The following is a 24,835-nucleotide window of genomic DNA, read 5'->3' as shown; positions in this document are numbered from 1 at the left end:
ACAACCCGTTCAAAAGTTATGGCAGAGAATAGGGACTATAAAATATCGACCAATCAGAAGAACGGGGGAGCGCTTTTTGCGTCTATCGTCGCTACGGTAACGCTTTTGACTGAGAAAAGTAATGCGTGTTATCGCAGGATCGAGACGCACATTTTGATGTATAACACACCTGGGTGCACGTTACGGTTCGGGCGAAGAAGCGGCCGATGAAATGGCATACATTTCGCCAAAATTACACAATTCATTCAAAATGGCCGACTTCCTGTTTGGTTTCGGCCATGGCGCCAAGAGAATTTTCTTTAAGTTGTGACATGATACAGGTGTGTACCGATTTTTGTGCATGTACGTCAAACCGTATTGTGGGGGATGAGGCACAAAGTTTTCTAGGGGGCGCTGTTGAGCCATTAGGCCACGCCCAATAATGTAAACCATTAAATATCACATTTTTCGCCAAGCCTGGCTTGCATGCAAAATTTGGTGACTTTTGGGCACGTTTAGGGGGGAAAAAAGGCCCTCATTTCGTCGGAAGACCCTAATAATAAGATAACCTTGTTTGAATTGTAACATGGGTTTGGCTAAATACAATTTTTGACTAAAATTGTCCTGGACAATTCTTACGAAAATAAGACTTTTAGTCGACTGAAACTTGACACCACTAAAAGGAGTATGAACGTGACTAAAACAAATAAAAACTCAAATGATAGCCTGACCCAAACACTAGACTAAAACTAGAATTGAAACAGGCTGACAGAAACAACGCTACTCCACAGTTTCTGCTGAACTCTGGACCCGCAAACGCCATGGCTGTCATGAAGAAGGCCCGGCAGCGTCTGCTCAGGCGGAATAACGTCTGCGAGATGCCGGTGGTAACTTTCTCCAGCTCCACCGCTGAGAGGACACGCACATGCCGCATGTCAGTGGGGTTTTCCCGCTGCGCAGAGGCAGGCCGCAAGAAGCTGCAGCGAGTGGTCAAGATGGCGAGGAGGCTCCTGGGCCGCCCCCCTCCCCCCACCGAAGGACATCTCCACATCCCGCCGCCTCAGCAGAGCAGAGGGAATCATCAAAGACGGTGTCCGTCCCACTTCCCATCTGTTTGATCTGCTGCCCTCTGGCACGCACTACAGGCCCATCAAAACCGGGACCAACAGGCTTAGAGACAGTTTCTTCCCACAAGCCATCGCTGCACTGAGCACATGCACACAGATATGCACACCAGCACTACAGAAGAATAGAGTGTAATACTTGCAGGACTGAACAATAACAATAGCTACAGTATGTGCGTTCATATTCCTCTCTTTTACACCTTACACTGCAAAAACTCTTAACAAGAATATTTGTCTTATTTCTAGTTAAAATGTCTCATTTTTAGTCAAAAAAATTTCATTACACTTAAAACAAGACTCATCGCTGGAAAAAAAACAACAATTTTCACCTGTTTCAAGTAGATTTTCACTTAAAATAAGTGGAAAAATCTGCCAGTGAAACAAGATGTTTTGCTTGTAATGAGAAGATAAATCTTATCCCACTGGCAGATTTTTCTACTTATTTCAAGTGAAAATTTACTTGAAACAGGTGAAAATTGTCAAATAACAAGTTATTTTGCTTGTAAACGGATGGAAACGAACATTATGCCACAGAAACGTCACACTGCAAAAACTCAAAATCTTAACAAGAATATTTGTCTTATTAGGGCCCGAGCACTTGCAGTGCGAAGGCCCTATTGTAATTGCAGGAATTATTCTTCTTCTTCTTCTTCTTCTTCTTCTTCTTCTTCTTATTGTTCTGACAAAAGGAAGGCCTTTTTGCCCCCCTAAACGTGCCCAAAAAGTCACCAAATTTTGCATGCAAGCCAGGTCTGGCGAAAAATTTGATATTTAATGGTTTGCATTAATGGGCGTGGCAAAATGGCTCAACAGCGCCCCCTTGAAAACTTTGTGCCTCAAGCCCCACAATGCGGTTTGTCGTACATGCACGAAAATCGGTACACACCTGTATCAGTACACAACTTAAAGAAAAGTCTCTGGGCGTCATGTCGAGAAACCGAACAGGAAGTCGGACATTTTGAATTAATCGCGTCATTTTGGCGAAATTTATGCCTTCCTTCGGCAGTTAATACGGCCCGAACCGTAACGTGCACCAAGGTGTGTTATACATCAAAATGTGCGTCTCCATCCTGCGACTACGCGCATTACTTTTCTCTTTCAAAAGCGTTACCGTGGCGACGCTAGACGCCAAAAAGTGCGCCCACCCTTCATCTGATCGGTTCAGATAGAAAAAACTTTGCGCCTCAAGCCCCACAATACGGTTTGACGTACATGAACAAAAATCGGTACACACCTGTATCATGTCACAACTTAAAGAAAAGTCTCTTGGCGCCATGGCCGAAACCGAACAGGAAGTCGGCCATTTTGAACATTCTGAATTAATCGCGTAATTTTGGAGCAATATATGCCATTCCTTCGAGAATTAATACGGCCCGAACCGTATCGATAACCCAGATGTGTTATACATCAAAATGTGCGTCTCCATCCTGCGACTACGCGCATTACTTTTCTCTTTCAAAAGTGTTACCGTGGCGACGCTAGACGCCAAAAGGCGCGGCCCCCCTTCATCTGATTGGTCCATTTTTGATAGTTCCCCAAAAGTCACCAAATTTTGCATGCAAGGCAGGCCTGGCGATAAATTTGATATTTCATGGTTTGTATTAATGGGCGTGGCAAAATGGCTCAACAGCGCCCCCCGGAAAACTTTGTGCCTCAAGCCCCACAATACGGTTTGATGTACATGCACGAAAATCGGTACACACCTGTATCATGTCGCAACTTAAAGAAAAGTCTCTTGGAGCCATGGCCGAAACCGAACAGGAAGTCGGCCATTTTGAAATCTGATTGGTCCATATTTGATAGTTCTCCAAAAGTCACCAAATTTTGCATGCAAGACAGACTTGGCGATAAATTTGATATTTCATGGTTTGCATTAATGGGCGTGGCCTAACGGCTCAACAGCGCCCCCTAGAATACTTTTTTCTGCCATAACTTTTGAATGGTTTGACATAGGAAGTTGTGGGTGGTGTCATGGGACTCTGTAATGAGTCCTTAAGCTTCGTTGGCCTTAATTAGCCCCGCCCCTTCTTCTGATTGGTTGTCCCGATTTTCTGCTATAACTTTTGAATGGTTTGACATAGAGAGTCGTGGGTGGTGTCATCAGACTCTGTATGGAGTCCTTGACCTTCATTGGCCTGAATTTGCCCTGCCCCTTCTTCTGATTGGTTGTTCCTTTTTTCTGCTATAACTTTTGAATGGTTTGACATAGAGAGTCGTGGGTGGTGTCATTTCTGATATGCTTATGGGGGGCGGTGGACGTGAGTGCGAGGGCCCGTTCATCGCTGCTTGCAGCTTTAATTTCTAGTTAAAATGTTTCATTTTTAATCAAAAAAATCTCATTACACTTAAAACAAGACAAACAAAATTTACTTGAAACAGGTGAAAATTGTCAAATAACAAGTTATTTATCTGGTGATGACTCTTGTTTTAAGTGTAATGAGATTTTTTTGACTAAAAATGAGACATTTTAACTAGAAATAAGACAAATATTCCTGGTAAGATTTTGAGTTTTTGCAGTGTACTGTTGGTGCATTGAGCAGCCATGAAGTAGCTGTCTCTGCACTACAGATAACACACATCAAGACCTGCTCATCATACACTGTTTCTGTACTTGTCTTGGTCTCTATTACGTAACAAATTGGCCGTACATTAGCTCCTGCAGTTTTGTTTCACGTGTAGCATCTTCTGTACCTGTTTGTTTTAAGATAGATAGATAGATAGATAGATAGATAGATAGATAGATAGATAGATAGATAGATAGATAGATAGATAGATAGATAGATAGATAGATAGATAGATAGATAGATAGATAGATAGATAGATAGATAGATAGATAGATAGATATAATCATTTTCAGGAAAAATGGCGCAATACAATGAGTTCATAATGAAATATATGATTCATGCTTTTGGGTCAAAATGGCACGTAGAGTCCCGTCATTTGTTTTTCTTTACAGCCCCGTTCAGAGCAACTGGTTTCAGGAGATGCCTCTTTGGAAACTGATGCTGCAGCTTTGTGCTATCCACTTTCAAGATAGAGCAGAAGCAGCTTGATGTGAAGTAGAGTTCAGATAAAAATGGGGAAGCCAGATAACTAATCTAATCTGGGTCTGCTGTTATGTCACGGTACCCTGCATATCTGAAGCACACAATGTTTTATATATATATATCACACTGCTATTTTTTTTTACCCCTCACTTCCAGTCATTTCATCAGAAGAGACAACCGTGTTTATAGCCTTTAAATTGGAAGGCAAATCAATTCTCTGGAAGAGCTTAATCAAATGTTTTCTCTCAAATTTCTAAGCAACTTGTTGACAGGATGTTGAGCTCTGGAGTTTTCTGTTGATACGGATGGAGCTGTTAGTAGTAAGCACTTACACGTTTACAGGAAGTAGAGCAGGTATGGGAAATGAAATGCGAGCAGGGTTTATAAACGATGCGGTGGTTTGTCAAACGATGGGTTAAACAGTTTTCGGAGAGCTATTTGTGGCCTGCCGCTTTGCACACCAGACACGCAGACAGAACAGCATGGAGACGCTTCTTTTTCTATTTCCTCAATTTAACTACATGGCCCCAAAGGAGGAAGCATATTTCAAAATGTTTGGTCCAGAAGACTTGCAGGCAGCAAAGATGAAGGACGATAGCAGGTTGGTGTGTCAAGCTGGCTTCTTTTCAAATTTTGATTTCAGTTGTGATTGAGTCATTTCATTCCTACTTTATTTTTATGTGCTGTTGTAAATATGGCAACGCATTTTGGAAGTATTAGTTGAATAATTACAGCTACGAGAAACGAGATGGCGCAAAAGAAAAAAGAAAAGCAATCTTACAACACTTGTTTAAAACAGCAGCCTTTTTCTGACATTTGAACTTTTACAAACTTTTGGTTTTCTGTCATGATCTTTGATGGCTTTTTTGTTCAAACGCACCTGAACATGTGTCTTGTCCCTCAGTTTGTACGCCACAACAAATATCTTGATATTTATGGTATCTAATGTCAACTCTTTTGAAACTATAGCTTTGAGCGGAGAAGTCTGACAGGCTGCTGCTTTGGTTAACGGTGCCACGATTGCAGAAGCGGCAGTCTGTGGAAGTTGATGTATTTTCTCCCCTTGTTTGCAGACAAAAAGACAAGGAGAGGAAGAGCCGACTAAGCCTTTTTCTCACCAAGTCAGGCTCCCATGAAAACGTCAGTCCTCTTAAAAAGACAAATACGACACCGAGCAAGTGAGGCACAATCCATTTATTATTTCCCACAGAGCCACTGTTGTTTCACACAAAGATTCATGTTTAAAGCTGAGCTTTCAGTACCCTCCAGAAACTCATCAGACACAGAAACATGTAGATTTTTCTGTAAATTAAAAAAAAAGGGAAAAATCTCTTCCTGCTGCATCGTTAGGCAGGATCTGACCACATCTCTGATTTTTCTGCAGCATCTCACCAGAAGTAGCCCTGCAGTGGAGCGACTCCTTCGAGGACCTGCTGAAGCATTCAGGTCAGATCAGCTTTAAAAGTTTGTTGGGGTTTTTTTTTATATGAAATACATTGCATCATATTACTGCCCAAATGTATTTCACTAGCTGTCAAACAACCTGCTTAACATGATATGTAAAGGAGAAATTACCATATTTTCTGGACTATAAGCTGCACCTGATTATAAGCCGCATCCGCTCTATTTAAAGAAAAAAAAAGATATGCAAGCTGCAGATATTTCTGTTGTTAGATTAGATATTTACTACATGTACAGAAGGATTTTGAACTGTAAATGATGTACATGTTTGTACCTAAATAGATCCTTTCCTAACAGTGTCTTTTAACACGGCAGTAACTTTGCTGATTAAAACGGGACAGAACCAAGACAAAATAACCGGTATTTATTTATCTATTTATCAGTTTGAAATCTGCTTCTACCTACTTCTATCTGCTAAAGAACAAGTAGCGTATTCTTCTTTGCATTTATTTTGTCTTAGTTTTGATTCTAATTCCGGTTAGAGCGCCCCGAGCGGTGGAAGAAAAATCCACAGAATAGCTGCACCTTTGTATAAGCTGCATGGTTGAAAACCTATGAAAAAAGTAGCGGCTTATAGTCCAGAAAATACGGTAGATAAATAGTCAGAGGTGACAGAAGTAAGATGTTTGCATTGTGCAGACTCCAAAACAGAAACTCTGCAACTTCCTCTAAAGGACAGAAGTTGCACATTAGCGTCACACTGAAACAGTGTACAGCCCTGTGTGCTCATTTAGGAACAGTTCAAATGTGTATAGAAGAAAACATCTCTTATTAGTAAAAGTGATGTTTTTGTGTCATAAAACTGTTGACAACTTTGAGTTTGTGGAAGTCATTTTTCTTTACACCACAGATGAACGTGAGCCTCATAATGCTCGGAGAATTGAACTGAATCTGTGTTTCTGCTTTTTTTTTTATCAGATGGGGTTGAAACCTTCTCTCAGTTTCTGAGGACAGAGTTCAGTGAAGAAAACATTGAATTCTGGTTGGCCTGCGAGGAATACAAGACCATCGATTCGGAAACAAAGCTGCTGTCCAAAGCCAAATATATTTATACAGTTTTCATTGAATCAGATGCCCCCAAAGAGGTAATTCTTCCTCAAAAACTGCATAGATTTTTTTGTTGTTGTTGTAATGCAGGGCTACAAATGCTCAAATAACATAACATTTTTTTGCATTTTCTTGGCTTATCTGCCACTCAGGGTTGCCGATTCTGAAATATTTATGTCGTTGCTATAAAGAAGCAGTGGGCGAGTTTGAATGCTGTCTATACTCATGAGCCTGCAGCAAGTTGACCTTTGCAAACAATCATTAGGAGCAGCAGCTCGCTGAGGTCATGCATCTTTGCATGCACCGCTTCAAAGCAGGTCGAAGCTATTTCTGCGCGAGACACTTGACGTTCTGAAAGGTTTCCACACGCTTTGAGAGGATGATGCGACCACCATCTGATAGGCTCCCGGGGCCCTGCAGCCGTTTAGACCGTTGCAGAGTTCGCTGTCTGGTTTGAGGTTTAGAACGTCCTTTGCAGAAACGGAGAGCATCTCCCACACACTTTCAGTCTGATGAATGCATATGTAAATGAGAGAGACTTTCTTCAGCACCCTGCTACGGCAAAGTAATGTATAAAAGCCTGAGTGATTTGCGGGGCAGATAAACATGTAAATGGAGCCAACCCTCGATACAAATGATGGAAGATAGAGCAATTTCATACATATGAATTTTTCTTATTAAAGTTCAACGCTGTTACTTCTTTCAAAGGAAAAAGATCCCTTAGTTCAACAGAAATGCTGCCAATTTGACTATTTTATTAATAACAAGGAATCCTGCAAAAGTTGATGTTATTCATCTGTAAAATCAGAGGGTCAATAATAACAAAAATTTAAATTATATGTAGATTATCCACCCATGGGGGAAAAGAAAAAAAAAGGAAAGTACTTTTTTAAGAGCAAAGCATCCTTATCATTTGAAATGGACTCAAATATGATGCTTTTTGTTTGCAGATGTTGGTTATCTCCTGAAATTATTGTGAATTTGGGATTTTTTTCTCATGGCTTTGTGATTATGTCTTATTAACATCTCAGACTTTTTCCAACCCACTTTTTTCCGTAGTACCCAACAGATATCAGAAAACATAGTAAAAAAAAAAAAATAAATCAGATTTCAGATGGGTTGTAAATCCAGTATGACTTTATTGTATACATGGGCATAAATAATATTGTGAATGTTAATTTCATATAATGTACATAATATGAAAAACATGCAAATATGTTATAAAGTTAGCTTGTATAGTTACAATAAAACAGCATGGATAATCTGAATTAGATTGTTTTGACTCAGTTTGTGTCATGAATTACCACTATAATCTGGTGTAGGTGCAACTCAGATTTTAAGATGCATAATGCCATTACAGTTTTCAGCGAACTATGTATAACATTGCAATACATGGAAATATTTGGATATCGCAATATCGTATTGTGACTCAAGTATCGTGATGTGTATCGTATCGTGAGGTCCTTGGCAAAATACCCACGCTTTCCTAATATACTTCATAATATAAAGCAGTTATTTCGTAGGGTTTCGTATAATAACATGTGCAATATCTGTGCAATATCTGTCTACCTCACATACATCCTACCTGCTTTTTTGCACTGTTTTTTTCGTTCTTTCCCGTACTGCACTACTTTTATTTTCATTCCAATGTATATACTGTTTATATATCGAAAAATAAAGGATAACCCAATCTAATATCATTCTTATAACACCCCTTATTTTCTTTCATTTAGGTCAACATTGACTACGACACCAAAATGGCTATTCAGAAGACCATGGCAAAGCCCACGAAAAGCTGCTTTGAAGCAGCGCAGACGAAGATCCACAGCCTGATGAAAAAGGACTCTTACCGTAGGTTTCTGCACTCTGACATTTATCTGAGTCTCACCAAAAAGAAGGGCCCCGGAGCCACCATGTTCCGCCGACGGTCGCGCTCCTGCGTCTTCAACGAGAGGGGGGAGCCAACGACCGCCGCCTCGGAGTGGTAGACGGAGCCCGGCAGCCGAGTCGCAGCTGACGCGTGAATGGATGTGTTATTATCAGCTATAATCCCTGATTTCCAGCAGAAAAATACTGTGCGTGGCATTGACACCCACAAGTGCAATATTTTTTTATAATCACAGAGCTAATAATGTATTATTCCAGCAGCAATGGTGATCGAGAGGTACATTTTGGGAAATTTGCTTTCTTTCTTGCCAAGAGTTAAATCAAAGGATTGTACACACATATAAAAACATCAACATACAAATGTTCTGTTAGCATTTAGCTGTCTTAGCTTCGCATGCATTCTCTGTACTTGTTCAGCAATAACAACAGCCCATGTAGCTGTGGAGTTCATTAAATTATTTAATTTATTTCTTCTTAATGAGTGAAAAATACAGGGTTAAAAATGAAAGTGGAGTATTGTGATTTTTTTTAAAGTTGTTTCACTTGGTGAGTTTCCATCACCGTTAGATTTGCGTGAAATCTAAATATCATTAAAAAAACTGTAATGGAAACACCTAGAATAAAAAAAAATACTTTCAAATATTAAAACGTTTCTATGCTTTCATGACGAGGTTTTTCTGACATGTTGATAGTCCAATTCAGTGAAAAAGTGTAATGGAAACACTTTATTCGCATTTGCACGTCTCCGTCATCACTGGATGTGACGCAGTCGGTCACATGACCAGACCGCCTGCACGATCACCTGCCGCCTTCTTCCTCTGTTGACTATTGTAGCAACAGCGGTAGCAGAAATCACATGAATTTGTCCAAAACCAAAGATGTTTCCGTCCATCCTCTGCAAAGTCGACAGGTTCTTCTTTGTTTTGAAGAGAATTCTCACAGGATAAGATTGTACAAGAGTTACGCTCCAAAGCAGAAGTCCTGCGGGACGACGTTTCAAGAGAAATACACTCATTCACAAAAAAACACATACTAGATGTACTACACAGTAAACAGTATGTGCTGCATACTGTGTATGTTCTGTCATATGCTACAATATCGGTGACCATTTTTCAGTTTTGGACGGTGAGAGTAAACCATTACGTGGCCTGCTACTGTTGTTTTTCACTGTTTTTGCGACCAATTAACACCGTAGTGTCTTATTGCATTATGGCTAACAGCATGCAAGTTAAACTCAGCATTTGCATACTTAAATCTTCTTCTGGAATAAGTGCATCATCTGTGTATTTTTGCATGCTTTAGTTTTTGCAATTGATCGCATACTGCATATGACAGAAACTGTGACAAATCACTGATGTGACAAAATTAGTAGTATAATATGTAGTTTTGACAAAGACACAGTTTTACTACAGTTTTTGTCCTATAAAGGGTCTGCATTGACGTCACTTCCCCACTGGACCAGCCCCCTTACTCACACTGACTGGTAAAATATCAGCAAAAACAGCTGCAACTAGTGGAGAAGACGGGATAACAGCTGATTATCGGCTTAAATTAAAGGCAGTTGGACTTGACAGTGACCCGTACAGTTACCAAGAACCAGTGGTCCATGGACATTAATATTTGGTACAGTTACCAAGAACCAGTGGTCCATGGACATTAATATTTGGCTACGAATCCAGTTTCCTGATATTTATATGTACTTAATTTCTATGCCGGGGAAATACATGAAGCAAAGCTTGAAGGCATACAATTGTTTTGATGCTTGGTCCGACTTCAAGGCAGGATTTGTTGCTGAAATTAAAGTGAGGATGTTAGCTACCCAAAAATCCAACATTACCTGATACAAAATGGGAACCACAAATCCACGTTTCGGTGCCTGGAATCCAGTTGTTTCTGTGAATTGCAGGGATCCATTTGTCTCTCTTAAGCTTATTTTTTTGCAGTCTGTAAAACGATAACTGATTTCTTGCTAAATCTATGAGTACAGTCGATCGCACAACAGCTCTTTCCCATTTTAGATGTTTTCCAGTTGCTCAAACTGAAAGTTTACGCTGCCACTCAGTCTTTCTGACACTCAGTCTTTCTGACACTCAGTCTTTCTGCCACTCAGTCTTTCTGACACTCAGCGGGCGTAACCCGCTGTGAAGTTGCATCTGAAACTTTCTGAATGCAGTGTTCAAAAATGCTGTGTGTTACTGGCATAAACAGACAAAAACAATTACTACAAAAGTTTCTGAAGCATCGTCTTGGGCCAATCTACGACGCCAGTTAATCATGCAAACTGGGATATGTCGGTCAACCATCTCGTGGGAAACCTGGGACACGTCACTGGACGTTGGCAGGTGTAACGCCAGCATGTCACCGACGTCGCTTCTGGGGAGTAATTGATGCCTCTAGAAGTGATTGTTTTTCTGGCACACAAGTTCCATTGCACCATGTTGAGCTTGCAGACGGAGCTGTGCATGAGCCGAAATTTCCCAGGGGGCCAGACAACAGAGCTGCTCACTCAGGATTCAGGCAGATATGACATCGCACATGTAGATGTGAGTCTCAGATCAATTTTGTCCTTTTTCTTCCTGCACTAAAGTGAAAAAGAAATTCTGACAAATCGCGTACAATTTCCTCATGCTGCATTATAACAGAGATGAAGACGGCAGACACCATCAGCCTTCTTCAGTTGCATGGACACATTTAGAAATGCGAACGTCACAGCAGGTAACCGTCTCAGAAACAGCCAATCTGTTGAATGTGCTCTGACTCAGTCAAATAAAGCCGGATTTCTCTGCCGCATCTGTAGGTTTTCGAGTCACTCTCTTGTGGGTTCAGCCTTGGGGGATGACTTTTAGAGTTTCTCAGATCCTGTAAAAGTTGCATGAGAGTGGGAAGTTTGAAGAAAGCCTCTCAGCCCCATTGGTGTCTCGCCCACTTCACTTCCTTTTGTCCAGCACACCAACGGCAGCACCTTATGCAACATTAATTCTGTTAATATGCTGCCCAAGCTAATTTGACCATATCTCATTAAACTGGAGTCCCGATCGTATCTCTTGTGCTCTTCAGCCCCTCCAGACTAACTACTGGTGACAGCCGACAGAGGCCAAAGTAACTGCAAAACACTGAAACAGCAAGTGCTGTAAAGCATTTATTTTTGTTATTAAAGTTTCCCGTTCACAAAGGAAATGTACAATATTGCACTATATTATTAATAATATCCCTTTTCCATTTGCCATCTAAAACAATCTATGTATTTGCTGATCTGATCTGTTTTGATATGACTATTGTAAAATGTACATACTATAATAAGCGGAGATGTTCAAATAAACTTTTTCCTGTAAAAGCAAAGAGGCCTCAGTTAAGAAGCTTGAATGGCCACATGTGAACAATGACAAATGGAGTCATAATGCATGCATTTTTACACTAATAGAGGACTTTGTAAAGGCATTTATCTCCCTGTTCTATATAACTCACACACACACATGCTCCTAATTATTTATACCACTGTGTGTGTATGCACGGGCTATACTGCTATAATAGTATTCCCTCTCAACTGTCATCTCAACATAATTCCTGAGTATGCATGCAGAAATTCATCATAATTCTTAAAGGTGTATAAACACACAATGCTCGTTTAGCTCATTAGCACAAAAGTCAGGGTTTTAGTACTCTTCAAAAGGAGAAAGTCCTTCCTTGGCCAACTTTATGTCAATCTCCTAAAACCTGTGCGGAATATCTTGCAGTATGCATTAATTATTCATCCACCCTGCTTCCTACAGAAAGAGGAGGGTGTGTAGGTTTGAATTTATAATACTAATAGTAATAGTCTCTTAACAACAAGCTCAGGTGGTTCGACCAATTTCATCTGAACATAAGTCAATTATTTTGACTTTGCTAGGTCGTTTTTATAAGTGCCTCCTGTTTTTAACCCTTTCATTTCTTTCTTCTTGCGGATGTACGACTTCTGTTGCTGGAGTTGCACACAGAGGAGTAATCCCATGTTCATTTTGTGCATTTTATCAAGTAAAATAAGGAGATTTTGCTGCAAATGAAAACTTGAATACACGCTGTCCATATTTTCAGTGTGTTGAAGGGCATAATCTTTTTTTTTATTTTATTTTGAGGGATGCATAAATACACTTGAGGGGAGTCATCATCATTAATCTATGAGTTTCAACGAAAATGTGTTTTCCTTTGAAGCAGGTGGTCTGCAAAAGTATTGACCTGCAGAAATACATTTCACAGCAACTGCAAGCAGAAGGCCACGTCCAGTTTGAAAGACGCAGAGGGAGAGTTTGCATCTTCCCTTTTAACCAGTAAACCCTCACTGAAGCATTGGACTGCATTTGGAGACACGTTGGGGGGGACGGGGGGGACGGGGGGAGGCAATCTAGCTGACTGAATGTTTACAAGTGAAGAACATTTTTAACTTTCTGCCACCTGAAGACTGAAGGTCACTGAAGCTGGCCAGACTAACAATAAGAAACAAATACGGTCTATTTTCGATGCCGTATGCCACAAAGAGTCTTTTTTTTTCATTTAATTTTCTTTCTGAAGTGTTTTTAAAGGCTAATATACATTATAAGGTATACAAGATTATAGAAAGAGATTAGGCATTACTAAGTAAAACAAATGCTTTCTTACTGAATCACTTTCTGGGGTCTGAAATCTAATTTACTTAGTTTTTTTGGTTTGCAGCCTCAAGTCATTCCTCTCTCCGCCCTGCAGCCCGCAGCTTCATCAGCCCCTGCAGAAGAATCAAAATCCCATTCAAGTTCAAATGAATAAAGAAAGAAGGACCGAAAACAAAGAGACAGGAGACAAATTCAAGGCTGGTGTAATAACAGAGGAAAATAAATAAATAAATACATAAAAGAAGACGTTGGACCCCTGAGGAGGACTATAGTGCCATCCTGTGGATGGTGTGATAACTGCACCATCAACCTGGAACAAGCAGCCGCTATAAAAACAAATCGGTGCTTTTCTCTCTCTCCTTTTCCCCCAAAATGAGCCTTTCCAGGTTTTTGCATTCAGCTCCGACCTTGGACGACATTAACTGGAGCCGCTCGAGTGCGAGTGAATAACTCTTGGTATGAGAATAACCTGCAGCGGCTTCACTGCTTACTTTTTGTCCGTGCACAATTTCTGGCAGCTGCCCTTTTTTGAAAAACAAATTCCTCTCCCTGCTGCTTGTACACACATGCAAATTGGGATCGCCTGGGTGTTTTCCATCGCCTGCTTCCATTTACATTGCTGACTTGTTTTGAGCTCCGACACATTTCAACCAGTGGTCAGAGAGGCCACAGAGGTCAGAGTCCCACCCATGTGGCTCAGCCAGAGTTAAGTTGTGTGGTGCAGCAGCACGTCAGGCTGACAGTCTGTGTTTTTTGTTTTGTTGTGTTTAATCACTATAAAAGACCACCATTGGGCCCGTACTCGAGTTGTAAAAAGAAATCAGGGGGGGGTGTTGGATTTTATCATATGGGGACAGATAATTTGTGCTGATTACAAATAATATAATATATTACAAATAATAGCAGTGACCAAAACAGCTGCAGAAATACTGCAGGAATGACATAGCAGCAGTTAAATGCAGCCTTCTGTAAGCTTTAAATATCCACTGGGCTTCCATCAAATACATCAAAACACAACAATAAAAAACAGTTTTCTGAACTTATCAATATGACTCTGTCCTTCACAGGATAAGTAAAATGGATCACTGCAAAAACTCAAAATCTTAACAAGAATATTTGTCTTATTTCTAGTTAAAATGTCTCATTTTAGTAAAAAAAATCTCATTACACTTAAAACAAGACTCGTCACTGGAAAAAACAACAATTTTCACCTGTTTCAAGTAGATTTTCACTTGAAATAAGTAGAAAAATCTGCCAGTGGAACAAGATTTTTTTGCTTGTAATAAGAAGATAAATCTTGTTCCACTGGCAGATTTTCCTACTTATTTCAAGTGTAAATGTACTTGAAAAGGGTGAAAATTGTCATATAAGTTATTTTTCTGGTGTTATTTTTCTGGTGATAATAGTTGAAATAGCAGTAAAACCACATTAATTGATGAAATGAAATAAGGGATGGTAAGGGGGGATGGCAGTTTTACAGGGGGGGATGATTTTGACCGTTTTTATTTCAGGGGGGGATGCCATCCCCCCTCATCCCCCCTCAACTCCAGGACTGGCGTTAAGAAACTGGATAAGTACGCGGAAAAACTCATCTTTCAGTTTGGTTCCTCCTCTGTGCACAGAAGAAGGCAGTGTTACGTCATCCCCATCAGGGTAGACTGAATTACCTTCACGCTGGGTTTCACCCAAACACACCCTTGTTTCTAGGCACCGTGTTGGTTGCTCTGCAGCTTCAGTCCCAAATGAAATGGTTCAAGGCTCTGTGAAGTATTTCAGAGTCTAAGTGTTGTGATTAAGTCCAATGTTTAAATATCAGGCAGTCCAGCATCAATTTGTTTCACCCCCAACAAGTCTTTTTAACCAAACTGATGCAGTAGGAGCATCTCGTTCCCTTGACAACCCTGTCAGAAGACAGATTCCCAATCACGGAAAAGACAATTCCAATTACTGGTCTGTATCAAGCAAAGAAAAACAACTCAGACCATTACTGAGACCGGATTAAGAACTGTCTGACACATTTTTAAAAACTGGAAGGATGAAAAATCATCTTCCAGAAAGAACTGTGGCTGGAAAATAGTCGTAAATAATTATGATCGGCGACCACTTAAAGCAGCTAAAGAGGACTTTTTTGGTGCACGAGTTCCCCTGCATGTGGATGCCAGTAAACTCTTTTTGTGTCAGTTTCAAAGGTTTCTGATATATTATTAATGTTCTTTGGGGAATAAAATATGTATTTATGAGATTTGCAAATCATTGCCTTCTGTTTTTAATTGACATTTTACATTTAAGCGTCCCAAGTTCTCTGGAATTGAAACTGATATTTTAACAATATAATCAAACCCCTCAGTGGTGCTTGAAATGTTTGCTGAAATCTAACAGCAGAAGTCACAGCGAAGTGACAGAAAATACTTCAGTTTGGCAGATTTTTAGCTAATAAGGCTTCTTTTTGTCAGTGAGCATAAAGACTGGACTCAATGGAGGACGGTGGAGCTGTTTGTGGAGTGCAGAGTCACTCCAGCCAGCGTGATGGATGCGCCACATAAAGAGAGGCAGTGAATGACGCGACCCGTCCATCATGACTGCTGGACAAACCTGTGGGGGTCGGCATGACGATATGGATCTATAGTCTTTTATTTTATTGTTTATTGTTGGCTTTGTCTCGAACACAACAAAACTGATCAAATTAAAAGCATTTAAATATAAAAAAAGCAAAACAATTTAACAGTCTCATCCAAAAATAAAACACACAGCAAAACAATGTGTTGGAGAGGGAACAGGAGGAAGCAGAACGCTTATTTAGTCCTGTCCCTTCCTCACAATATCATGTCATATATGCCATATAAAAATTAGAAAATTAAAAGAAAAGAAAAGAAAAGAAAAGAAAAGAAAAGAAAGAAAAGACAAAATAACAAAAAATAAATACAACACAATCAACCAATTAAAGCTGCAAGCAGCGATGAACGGGCCCTCGCACTCACGGCCACCGCCCCCATAAGCATATCAGAAATGACACCACCCACGACTTCCTATGTCAAATCAGTTAAAAGTTATGGCAGAAAATAGGGACAACCAATCAGAAGAAGGGGCGGGGCTAATTCAGGCCAATTATGGTCAAGGACTCAAAACCATGTCCGATGACACCACCCACGAGTCTTTATGTCAAACCATTCAAAAGTTATTGTAGAAAATCAAATCAAATCAAATCAAATCAAACTTTATTTATATAGCACTTCCCATACACATGAGGCAACACAAAGTGCTTAACATAAAACAAATAAACATAAAACTTATTAAAAATAAGGGTGAGCATAAGACATTTAAAAGAGTTAAATGAGTCAGTTAAAAGCCTGATTAAAGAGATGGGTCTTGAGCCTCTTTTTAAAAACATCAACAGTCTCTGCTGGGGGAACTATCTAATATAGACCAACCAGATGAAGGGGGGGCTCACGCTTTTTGGCGTCTAACGTCGCCACGGTAACGCTTTTGACTGAGAAAAGTAATGCCCATCGTTGCAGGATCTAGACTTCCCGGCCATGGTGCCAGGAGACTTTTCTTTAAGTTGGGACATGATACAGGTGTGTACCGATTTTCGTGCATGTACGTCAAACCGTTTTGTGGGGCTTGAGGCACAAAGTTTTCTAGGGGGCACTGTTGAGCCATTAGGTCACGCCCATTAACCAAACCATGAAATATAACATTTTTGCCAGGCCTGGCTTGCATGCAAAATTTGGTGACTTTTGGGGCACGTTTAGGGGGGCAAAAAGGCCCTCATTTCGTCGGAAAAATAACAAGGAAAAAAAAAAAACAAGGAAAAAAACTCCTACAGATACAATAGGGCCTTCGCACTGTAAGTGCTTGGGCCCTAATAAACAAGATAAAGGCATAATTAAAGCAGCACAACGTAACTTTCAGCTTTTGTTGAGTTTGGCGTCTCCTTTGGACAAAAACGGTAGTGCTTACCAGTAGTGTGGAAGGGTTCCTACCATGCTCCTCAAAGTTACATAGTGCCAGTGAAGGCGATACAGACCCCTCAGACCATGACAGAGGTGTCATTAAACCTGTTGGAAGTTGATGTACCATCACAATGACTCTGGAAATATTATATTAAGGTGGAAAAGTTACGTAGTGTCGCTTTAAACCGGTCTCCTACAATATCCTAAATACAAAAATCCAATCTCCCAGTCACCTCTACGATATTTCCATGACCAGCCATGAATGCAGGCAATTACATTTGTATCGTATATGATCCATCCCACAAGGAACAAAATAACAATCAAAGAAATACATGTGGATGGTAAATTGAGTTCTTTAGAGGTTTAGTCCTCCTCAGGGGTCCGACATCTTCTTTGGAAACTGGACCACATTACACCGGTCATGAAATCACTACACTGGCTTCCAGTGAGTCAAAGGATAGAGTTTAAAATCTTACTGCTGGTCTACAAAGACCTGAATGGTCTTGGACCAAAATACATGCTGGATCTGTTAGTTCCTATGAAGCTCCCAGACCCCTGAGCTTCATCTGGATCTGGTTTGTTGTGGTTCCAGAACCAGAACCAAGCAAGGTGAGGCAGCGTTCAGTTATTCTGCTCCTCACCGGTGGAACAAACTTCCTGTAGACCTGAGGTCTGCTCCAACTGTAGATCGTTCAAATCAGGATAAAAACATTACTGTTTACTGAAGCTACTCTTAAATTAAATACTTGTGATTTTTGAAAAACGCGCAGTTACTCACCTGAAATGAGCTGGGATAGGCTCCAGCAGACCCCCGTGACCCCGCAAGGGATAAAGTGGGTATAGATAATGGATGGATGGATGGATGGGCGCAAAGTTACACTAGTGATGGATAAGTCCTGAATAACAGGCATTGTGACGTAGAATTGTCAAATTGGTTTGATTCACCGTACGAATCGGCACAGATTACTTTTGTAATACTGTATTTGACCCGGTCTTGGTACGTTTTGACCGTATAGAAACGTAATTCTTGCCATTTTAAGAATGTGATGTACCTGCTGTACTCTACTGGCCTTACTTTTAAACAACTTGTGCTTTTTATTATTTTACCTCTTTTCTTATAATTTTATTTAATTTTATTGGTTATTTACTGTTTAATTGTGTCTTGCTGCTCTTAATGTTGGTGTAAAGCACTTTGAATTACCTTGGGTTGAATTGTGCTATACAAATAAACTCCTCACTTTGATCTCCCTGAGAGTCTGTGAGCTGTGTGAGAGGACGACTCTTCCCATGATCAAAACCATAAGATTTTAGAGAAAACAGAATGCAGTTGGATAGAAATCAACAGCGTCCCAGGCTGCCTGTGTGATTTCATGTATAATGCTGCAGTTTTATTGATGGAAAACAAACTGACAGGCGTTCTCACTCTGAATGCCAATAAAACATTTGACTGATTAGACGGACCCTCACAGCCCTAGACCCCCCCCCCCCCCACACACACACACGCACGCACACACACACACACACACACACACACACACACACACACACACACACACACACACACACACACACACACACACATTAGTGGATGGTAATAAGTGTTGTGATGTTACATAAGCATTTCGAAACAGTAAATACATGCGGTGACGAATTCAGTTTTCTTTTTTTTTTTTTTTTTTTTTTTTTTTTTTTTTTTTTTACCTTGTCTGCACACATATTATTGATTGATACCATGACGGTAGAAACCAAAAGTGTATATATGTGCATTATTACTATATGTAATATATACATATATATACGCACACATATGCGTACACATACATAAATATACACATACAAACCCAGTGTTTTTTTTTTTTTTTTTTTTTTTGGGGGGGGGGAGGGGGTGGGGGGGGGGGGTGACGACATCCACTGCCAATCCAGGAAGCAGGAACACACGGAGACACACGTCAAGCACTGGAAATCTGCAACAAAAAACCACAAACAAAGCACGAAACCGGCACGGAGCCAACCAAAACACGAACAGCAATCGACCTAAATCTTGAGATCTGATCGCAGTCTGAGCTAAGCTATCGCTACCGCTACCTAAACCCAAAAACTAGAGAGCCAGCATGCAGGTGAACAAGCCAGTGTGTATGTCTATGTGTGTGTGTGTGTATGTATATGATCATGCGTGTGTGTGTGTGTGTGTGTGTGTGTGTGTGTGTGTGTGTGTGTGTGTGTGTGTGTGTGTGTGTGCATGTGACTAAATGACTATATGTGTGTATGTGTGTGTGTGTGTGTGTGTGTGTGTGTGTGTGTGTGTGTGTGTGTAATAAACCAAACAAAGCTCCACCTGAAGTGTATCTATAGTGGGGGAGGGGGGGGAGCGACCCCGCCACCCGCGAGACCAGAGGCCGACAAGGAGGAGCCCGGAACCCAGGCCACCGGCAAACCCCACAGAGGGGAGAAGTAGGAGGGAGGCAACCCACCGCCTGCGAGGCCCCCCCCCCGCCCGGCGGCGGCCGAGGGGGCCCGCGGGCGGGGCCCCCACGGCGCGGAAAGAAGCAGCCAGGGATCCCGCGGCGGCGGACCGCGACCCAGGCAATCCCCGGCCACCCGGTCCGGGCCGGACACGCGGCCAGGAGGCCCTCACCCTTCAGGCCAACGACCCCCACCCGGCAGGGGGCCAGCCTGCCCGGAGAGACAGAGCCGCCCCGGCCGCCGACGCGGGCAGGCGCACCCGTCCCCCACGAAAGTGGCCCTCCAAGACCAGAGGGGCGCCCCACCGTAGAGGCAGCGGGGGGGACCGGAGACGGGCCCGGAGAGAGGGAACCCCCCAACAAGGACGAATTCAGTTTTCTGATGTAACCACATTACCTGTCCCTGGTTACCTGTCCCGGAGAACATGTCCCCGAGATCCCGCCGCCCCAGACCTCGACGCTGAACACCGTTGAACATCTCTGAGGTGTTTTGACCAAAAGCAAGTCACAGACATTTCATCAACACCCCAGGAAACCTTGGGAACTGTTGAAATAAGAGAACACTGTGTCTCCTGTCGTATAAAAGTACAAACACGAGGCGCTCATATGGGCTGAGCCTTTTCTGCATCATCTATACGGTGTAATACTGCACTTTTACATTTGTAATTGTAATGTATTTATTTCAAAACAGGGACGGGGCACAAATCAATCTCGTACTAGAGAATGGTCATTGTGCCAGGTTGTAGCAGCTTGCTATTTTCCACCTGTAAGTCCCTGGGCAGGTTTATGGAATAGTGCATAAAAATTAGTATAGAAAAAAGAAAAAATAAGTAAAAGAGTAGAACAAAGCAAAGAGACAATAGATAAAATAGATAAATAGAAACATTTGTTTTTCGTTTCGTTTACTTATTTATTCAAACAGGTTAAAACAAACAAAAAAAATAATCAGAATACATAAAATGTATATACCGAAAAAAAAAAAAACATAAGCAAAACAAAGCAAATTAAAGAGACAAATCTATATGTAGATAAATATTTCCTGTTTGAAAGGGTGTAGGATGAAGTTTCAAAAAACTTTTCTAGTCCTCCCCCTTCTAATGTTCTGTTTTTACAATTTCTTCATTTCACAGAATTCCAAAAGAATAAAAGCATAAAAGAGAAAGAAAAGGTGGTTCAGCTGAGCAAGGCACTTTGGTCACTGGTTGTCAGTTCATGTGTCCATTTCCGTTTTGTATCCATAAAGAGTATTGATTTTAAAGATTTGTTTAAACTTACTTGGTGATTTGCATGATTTAATTTCATCTTTGCAGTTGTTCCACAGATTAACTCCCATCACTGAGACACAATGGGTTTTGATGTTTGTTCCTACATGCTGTTTTTTAAAATTGCATATTCCCCTGAGTTTGTATTTATTTTCTTTTATTTGAAACAACTTCTGGATGTCTTGTGGCAACTGATGATGATTGGCTTTGTGCATGATTTGTAAAGTTTTGAAGCAGATTCAACAGAGCATGGGCTCTGTCAGATGTTGGCACCTAAGATTTAAATCTAGGCCGCCCCCCCAAACACACACACACACAATACACTTAAAATGTACACACACTTGTCTTGACAGAAAGCAACGCTTGGCCAGATGTGTGAAGGTGTGGGGACTTCTACATGAAATAATGTCGGCTGGCAGAGTTTTCCATTGAGTCATTGCAATACAGGAGAATGAAACTTCCCAGATGCAGTTTAGCGTTGGGGTACACGACTCTCACCCCTGGTAACAGATCTGGTTGACTTCTCAGAGCAAAGAGTAACACATTTTTTCAAGGGGGAGCTGCAGCATTATGCATCATTTTAAAAAGTAAGCAGACATTTGAGTGCTTTATCAGATTCTCAAGGTTTAACTTCTTTACTGTGTATCTTACAGAACAATGACACCTAAAATCATCATAAATACTGCAAATGCATTTGCTTTGTTTCAGTCACTTAAACAACCTCAACATCAGAGTTTTGTGAATAAAACTGAACTTTCTGTCCACACAGATGAACCCCGGAGGCTATATAATCTGCTTAACATTTAACATTTCTGTCACGTTGCTTGACGGTAATGTTTGAGGCATATTAATAAACCAACGCTCACTCAGGCTTTTGTCACCAGAGACACTCCTGGGATGCAAATTGCACGATGACGAGCCTTTTTCTTAATAGTCGGTTTGTTTACATCTATTTGTTTATGGTCAGGAACTTTTCCCAACGCTTCCTGGCCGCTCGTCAGGGCTGTAATTAAGTCCTGCTCTCACCTTCACAGATAGTTCTTCCACCACAGTAACGCCAACGTTTGCCTTGATGACATCAGGTGTAATCTAGATAACCACAAACTCACAGTCTTGGTTCTGCTGGATCTAACCGCCGCCTTCCATACAGTAGACCATCACATATTATTAAATAGACTGAGGCACCTGGTCGGTCTCTCTGGTACTGCTCTTAACTGGTTCACGTCTTACTTCAATGATCAAAGTTTCTTTGTAAATATGGATACATGGTGGATAGACCAAGAATAGGTAAATGGCTTTCCGAACTAACGGCAACTCTGCCCTTAGAAAAGATCACGTATATGATCAAGGGTAAGCAATCTGTCTTTAATGACATCTGGGGCCCATTTAAAAACTTTCTTTCTAATAAAGACTTGTCTGGTTTGGTGGAAACACCTGGGGATGATCCATGAATAACCCTCTGCAGCTTCAAAAAGGTTTACTGTCTTGTGTTGAGTGATTGTTGTCAATTTATGTGCAGTGCAAACTTGTATGAGAAGTGTATGATTGGTTTTATTTCTACTCTCCCCATTTTCCTTTTTTTTTTTTTTAACTACTTTATTGATATATATTTCACTTACTCAAGCAATGTATAATTATTTCATTACGTATTAAATTCCTGTCTTTCGTTAGGTATTCATATTTATTGTTTGTATTATTTGTTTTTTTGTTGTCACGATTTGGTTGTGAATTGAGGGCATGGGTTCTGCACAGTTTGGGGCAGATGTTTTGAGTCCGATGGGTTATACAGTGTGTATGTACTTTTATGTTTTGAAATAAATAAATATATTGTTGGAAAAAAAATATGGATACATGCAGGGTGTGATTTGTGAAAAAACCAGAGGGGGGATCATTTTGAGAAATATTTTTATTCAGAAAAATTACCACACAACAGCGGTCCAACAGCATAGGCTATATGAAAACTTGTTTCTTGTGTAAACCTTACACTTAAGCTACATAACGTAGGCGGTAGGCCTATTTTGAACATGAACTGAACCACTGCATTTGCACAAATATTTTCTCCTAATATTGTTTTTAAATGCTACGTTAAATCGACGCAGAGCCTACGGCGTAGTACGGTGCGCGTCGCCGCGTAACCTACGCCGTAGGCTCTGCGTTGGTGTAACGCGGAACCATAAATCAGCCTTTATTCTGGCAAGATCTCCGCGAACAACGGGCAAGCGAGTGATTATGTACATCCACTGAGTGAATATTATGAAAGTAAAATACATATTTCTCGCTAGAAATGTAATCAAAACGCATTTTTATGCAGAAACTAACTCAAAATATTGATTTTATTCACTAAAAAATAAGAAATGTCCGCCATGTTTCTTTTTTAATTCAGTCTGCAAATGATGACGTAAAGCATTCTGGGAAATTTTTCTAGTCATAGGTCAACTAGTGAGCATCTGAAAACCCTCGATCCGTAGGACCAGATTCATAGCCACTACACTAGTTTTCTTCACTACCCCCAGATGCAAAGAGGAATTGGGACACCACCCTCACGGGAACGTGCAAAATTTAGGGGTAGTGCTGAAAAGTAGGGGTAGTGGGAGCAGAGCCGCCGCAAGGGGTGTGCGAACCGTGCGACCGCACGGGGCCTCGCGCCCCAAGGGGCCTCGCGCTATGGGCCGTTTTTGAAAAAAAAAAAAAAAAAAATTTTTTTTTTTTTTTTTTTTTTCGTTTTTTCCCTTATAAATATCAACAGTCACATTCCATTACAGACCTAAATATGTACTAGTCTGTGCATATCAATAAATATATGTGCAATGATGCGCGTGTCTGTTGTTCAATACAACTGATCAGACCAAGCGCAGACACAAGCTGCTCTGATCCAGACGGGAGAGTTGGAACAAACTGTCACACAATGTCGAGAGAACGAGACAGATTCAGGAAATTTCCATCAGGGGATGAAAAAAGAAAAAAACTAAAGAAAATGGAAGAGTTTAATGTCTCTCTGAAAGGCTCGTTTGATAAATTTGTTACAAAAATCACCAATCCGACCGGGTCTCAAGCAGCCATGGGGCCCCGCGTCGAGGCAAGTCAAATGATGATGAGGCAGGGGAAGGTATCCAGTATTTTGCTAATTGGAGAGTTAAAATTGCGCATATAGACACCCGATCCGACCCAAAAAACCCAAAAATTTCGCGCGCGCGCTCGCTACGCTCACGCGCGAGGGCCCCCCCCAGGCCGTCTCGCACAGGGCCTCGCAAATCTCCCAGGCGGCTCTGAGTGGGAGTATTGGGACTGGGCCTTAGTCCTGTGTCCCTAGAGATTATTCCACATATCAAAAACATAACAAAGATAGGTTTTTACCATCTTAAGAACATAGCCAGAGTCCGCCCGTTTCTCTCTCAGGCTAGTACGGAGGTGCTAATGCTTTTATCTCTTTCTCGTTTAGATTATTGTAACGCCCTGCTCTCTGGTCTTCCCAAAAAGAACATGTACAACCTACAATTATTACAGAACTAAGCCGCTCGCGTGCTGACGAGGAAACAGAGGGCGGGAGCACATTACACCTGTTTTAAAATCGCTGCATTGGCCCCCCGTGTGCGCATTACTACGTTTTATGTTTGCTTATGGTTTTATGTGAAGGACTTTGTGTTGCATCTTTATGCATGAAAAGTGCTATACAAATAAAGTTTGATTTGATTTGATGGATAGAAAATGAAAAAAAAGGTTGTGATAAAGTTGTGCAGAAATGGAGAAACGGATCATCAGACGCCGTTGACCACTTGCTCATTACTCACTGATGCACAGCACCACTGCGGCCAGAAGATGAGGTCAGCTCAAATCACAGCCGAGCTCTCGCCTCCCCGGGGCGCGACGGGCCGGGTAGGATGCCCTGGCTCTCCCGACAACAACATTTTGCATACGCATTTCCATATCTTCCATTCACGCTGGGTGGAGGGGGTCATTTAGATTTGTTCAGGCGCTCGGCTCCCTCATC

The 24,835-nt window shown here is 41.1% G+C and overlaps 1 protein-coding gene across 1 annotated transcript; it reads left to right on the top strand.

The window, feature by feature from the left end:
• Window positions 1-4,500: 4,500 nt before the first annotated feature.
• rgs18 (regulator of G protein signaling 18) lies at window positions 4,501-9,053 on the top strand. The gene is made up of 5 exons (XM_061732907.1): window positions 4,501-4,751; window positions 5,224-5,328; window positions 5,535-5,596; window positions 6,530-6,696; window positions 8,392-9,053. Exons 1-5 carry the CDS (start codon window positions 4,633-4,635, stop codon window positions 8,644-8,646), a joined length of 708 nt encoding a protein of 235 aa, XP_061588891.1. The 5' UTR covers window positions 4,501-4,632; the 3' UTR covers window positions 8,647-9,053.
• Window positions 9,054-24,835: the final 15,782 nt, after the last annotated feature.

Source organism: Cololabis saira, chromosome 10 (assembly GCF_033807715.1).
Source record: "Cololabis saira isolate AMF1-May2022 chromosome 10, fColSai1.1, whole genome shotgun sequence".
NCBI lineage: Eukaryota > Metazoa > Chordata > Actinopteri > Beloniformes > Belonidae > Cololabis > Cololabis saira.
The sequence above is the reverse complement of the archived record's forward strand: the minus strand, read 5'-3'. Positions and strand labels throughout refer to the sequence as shown.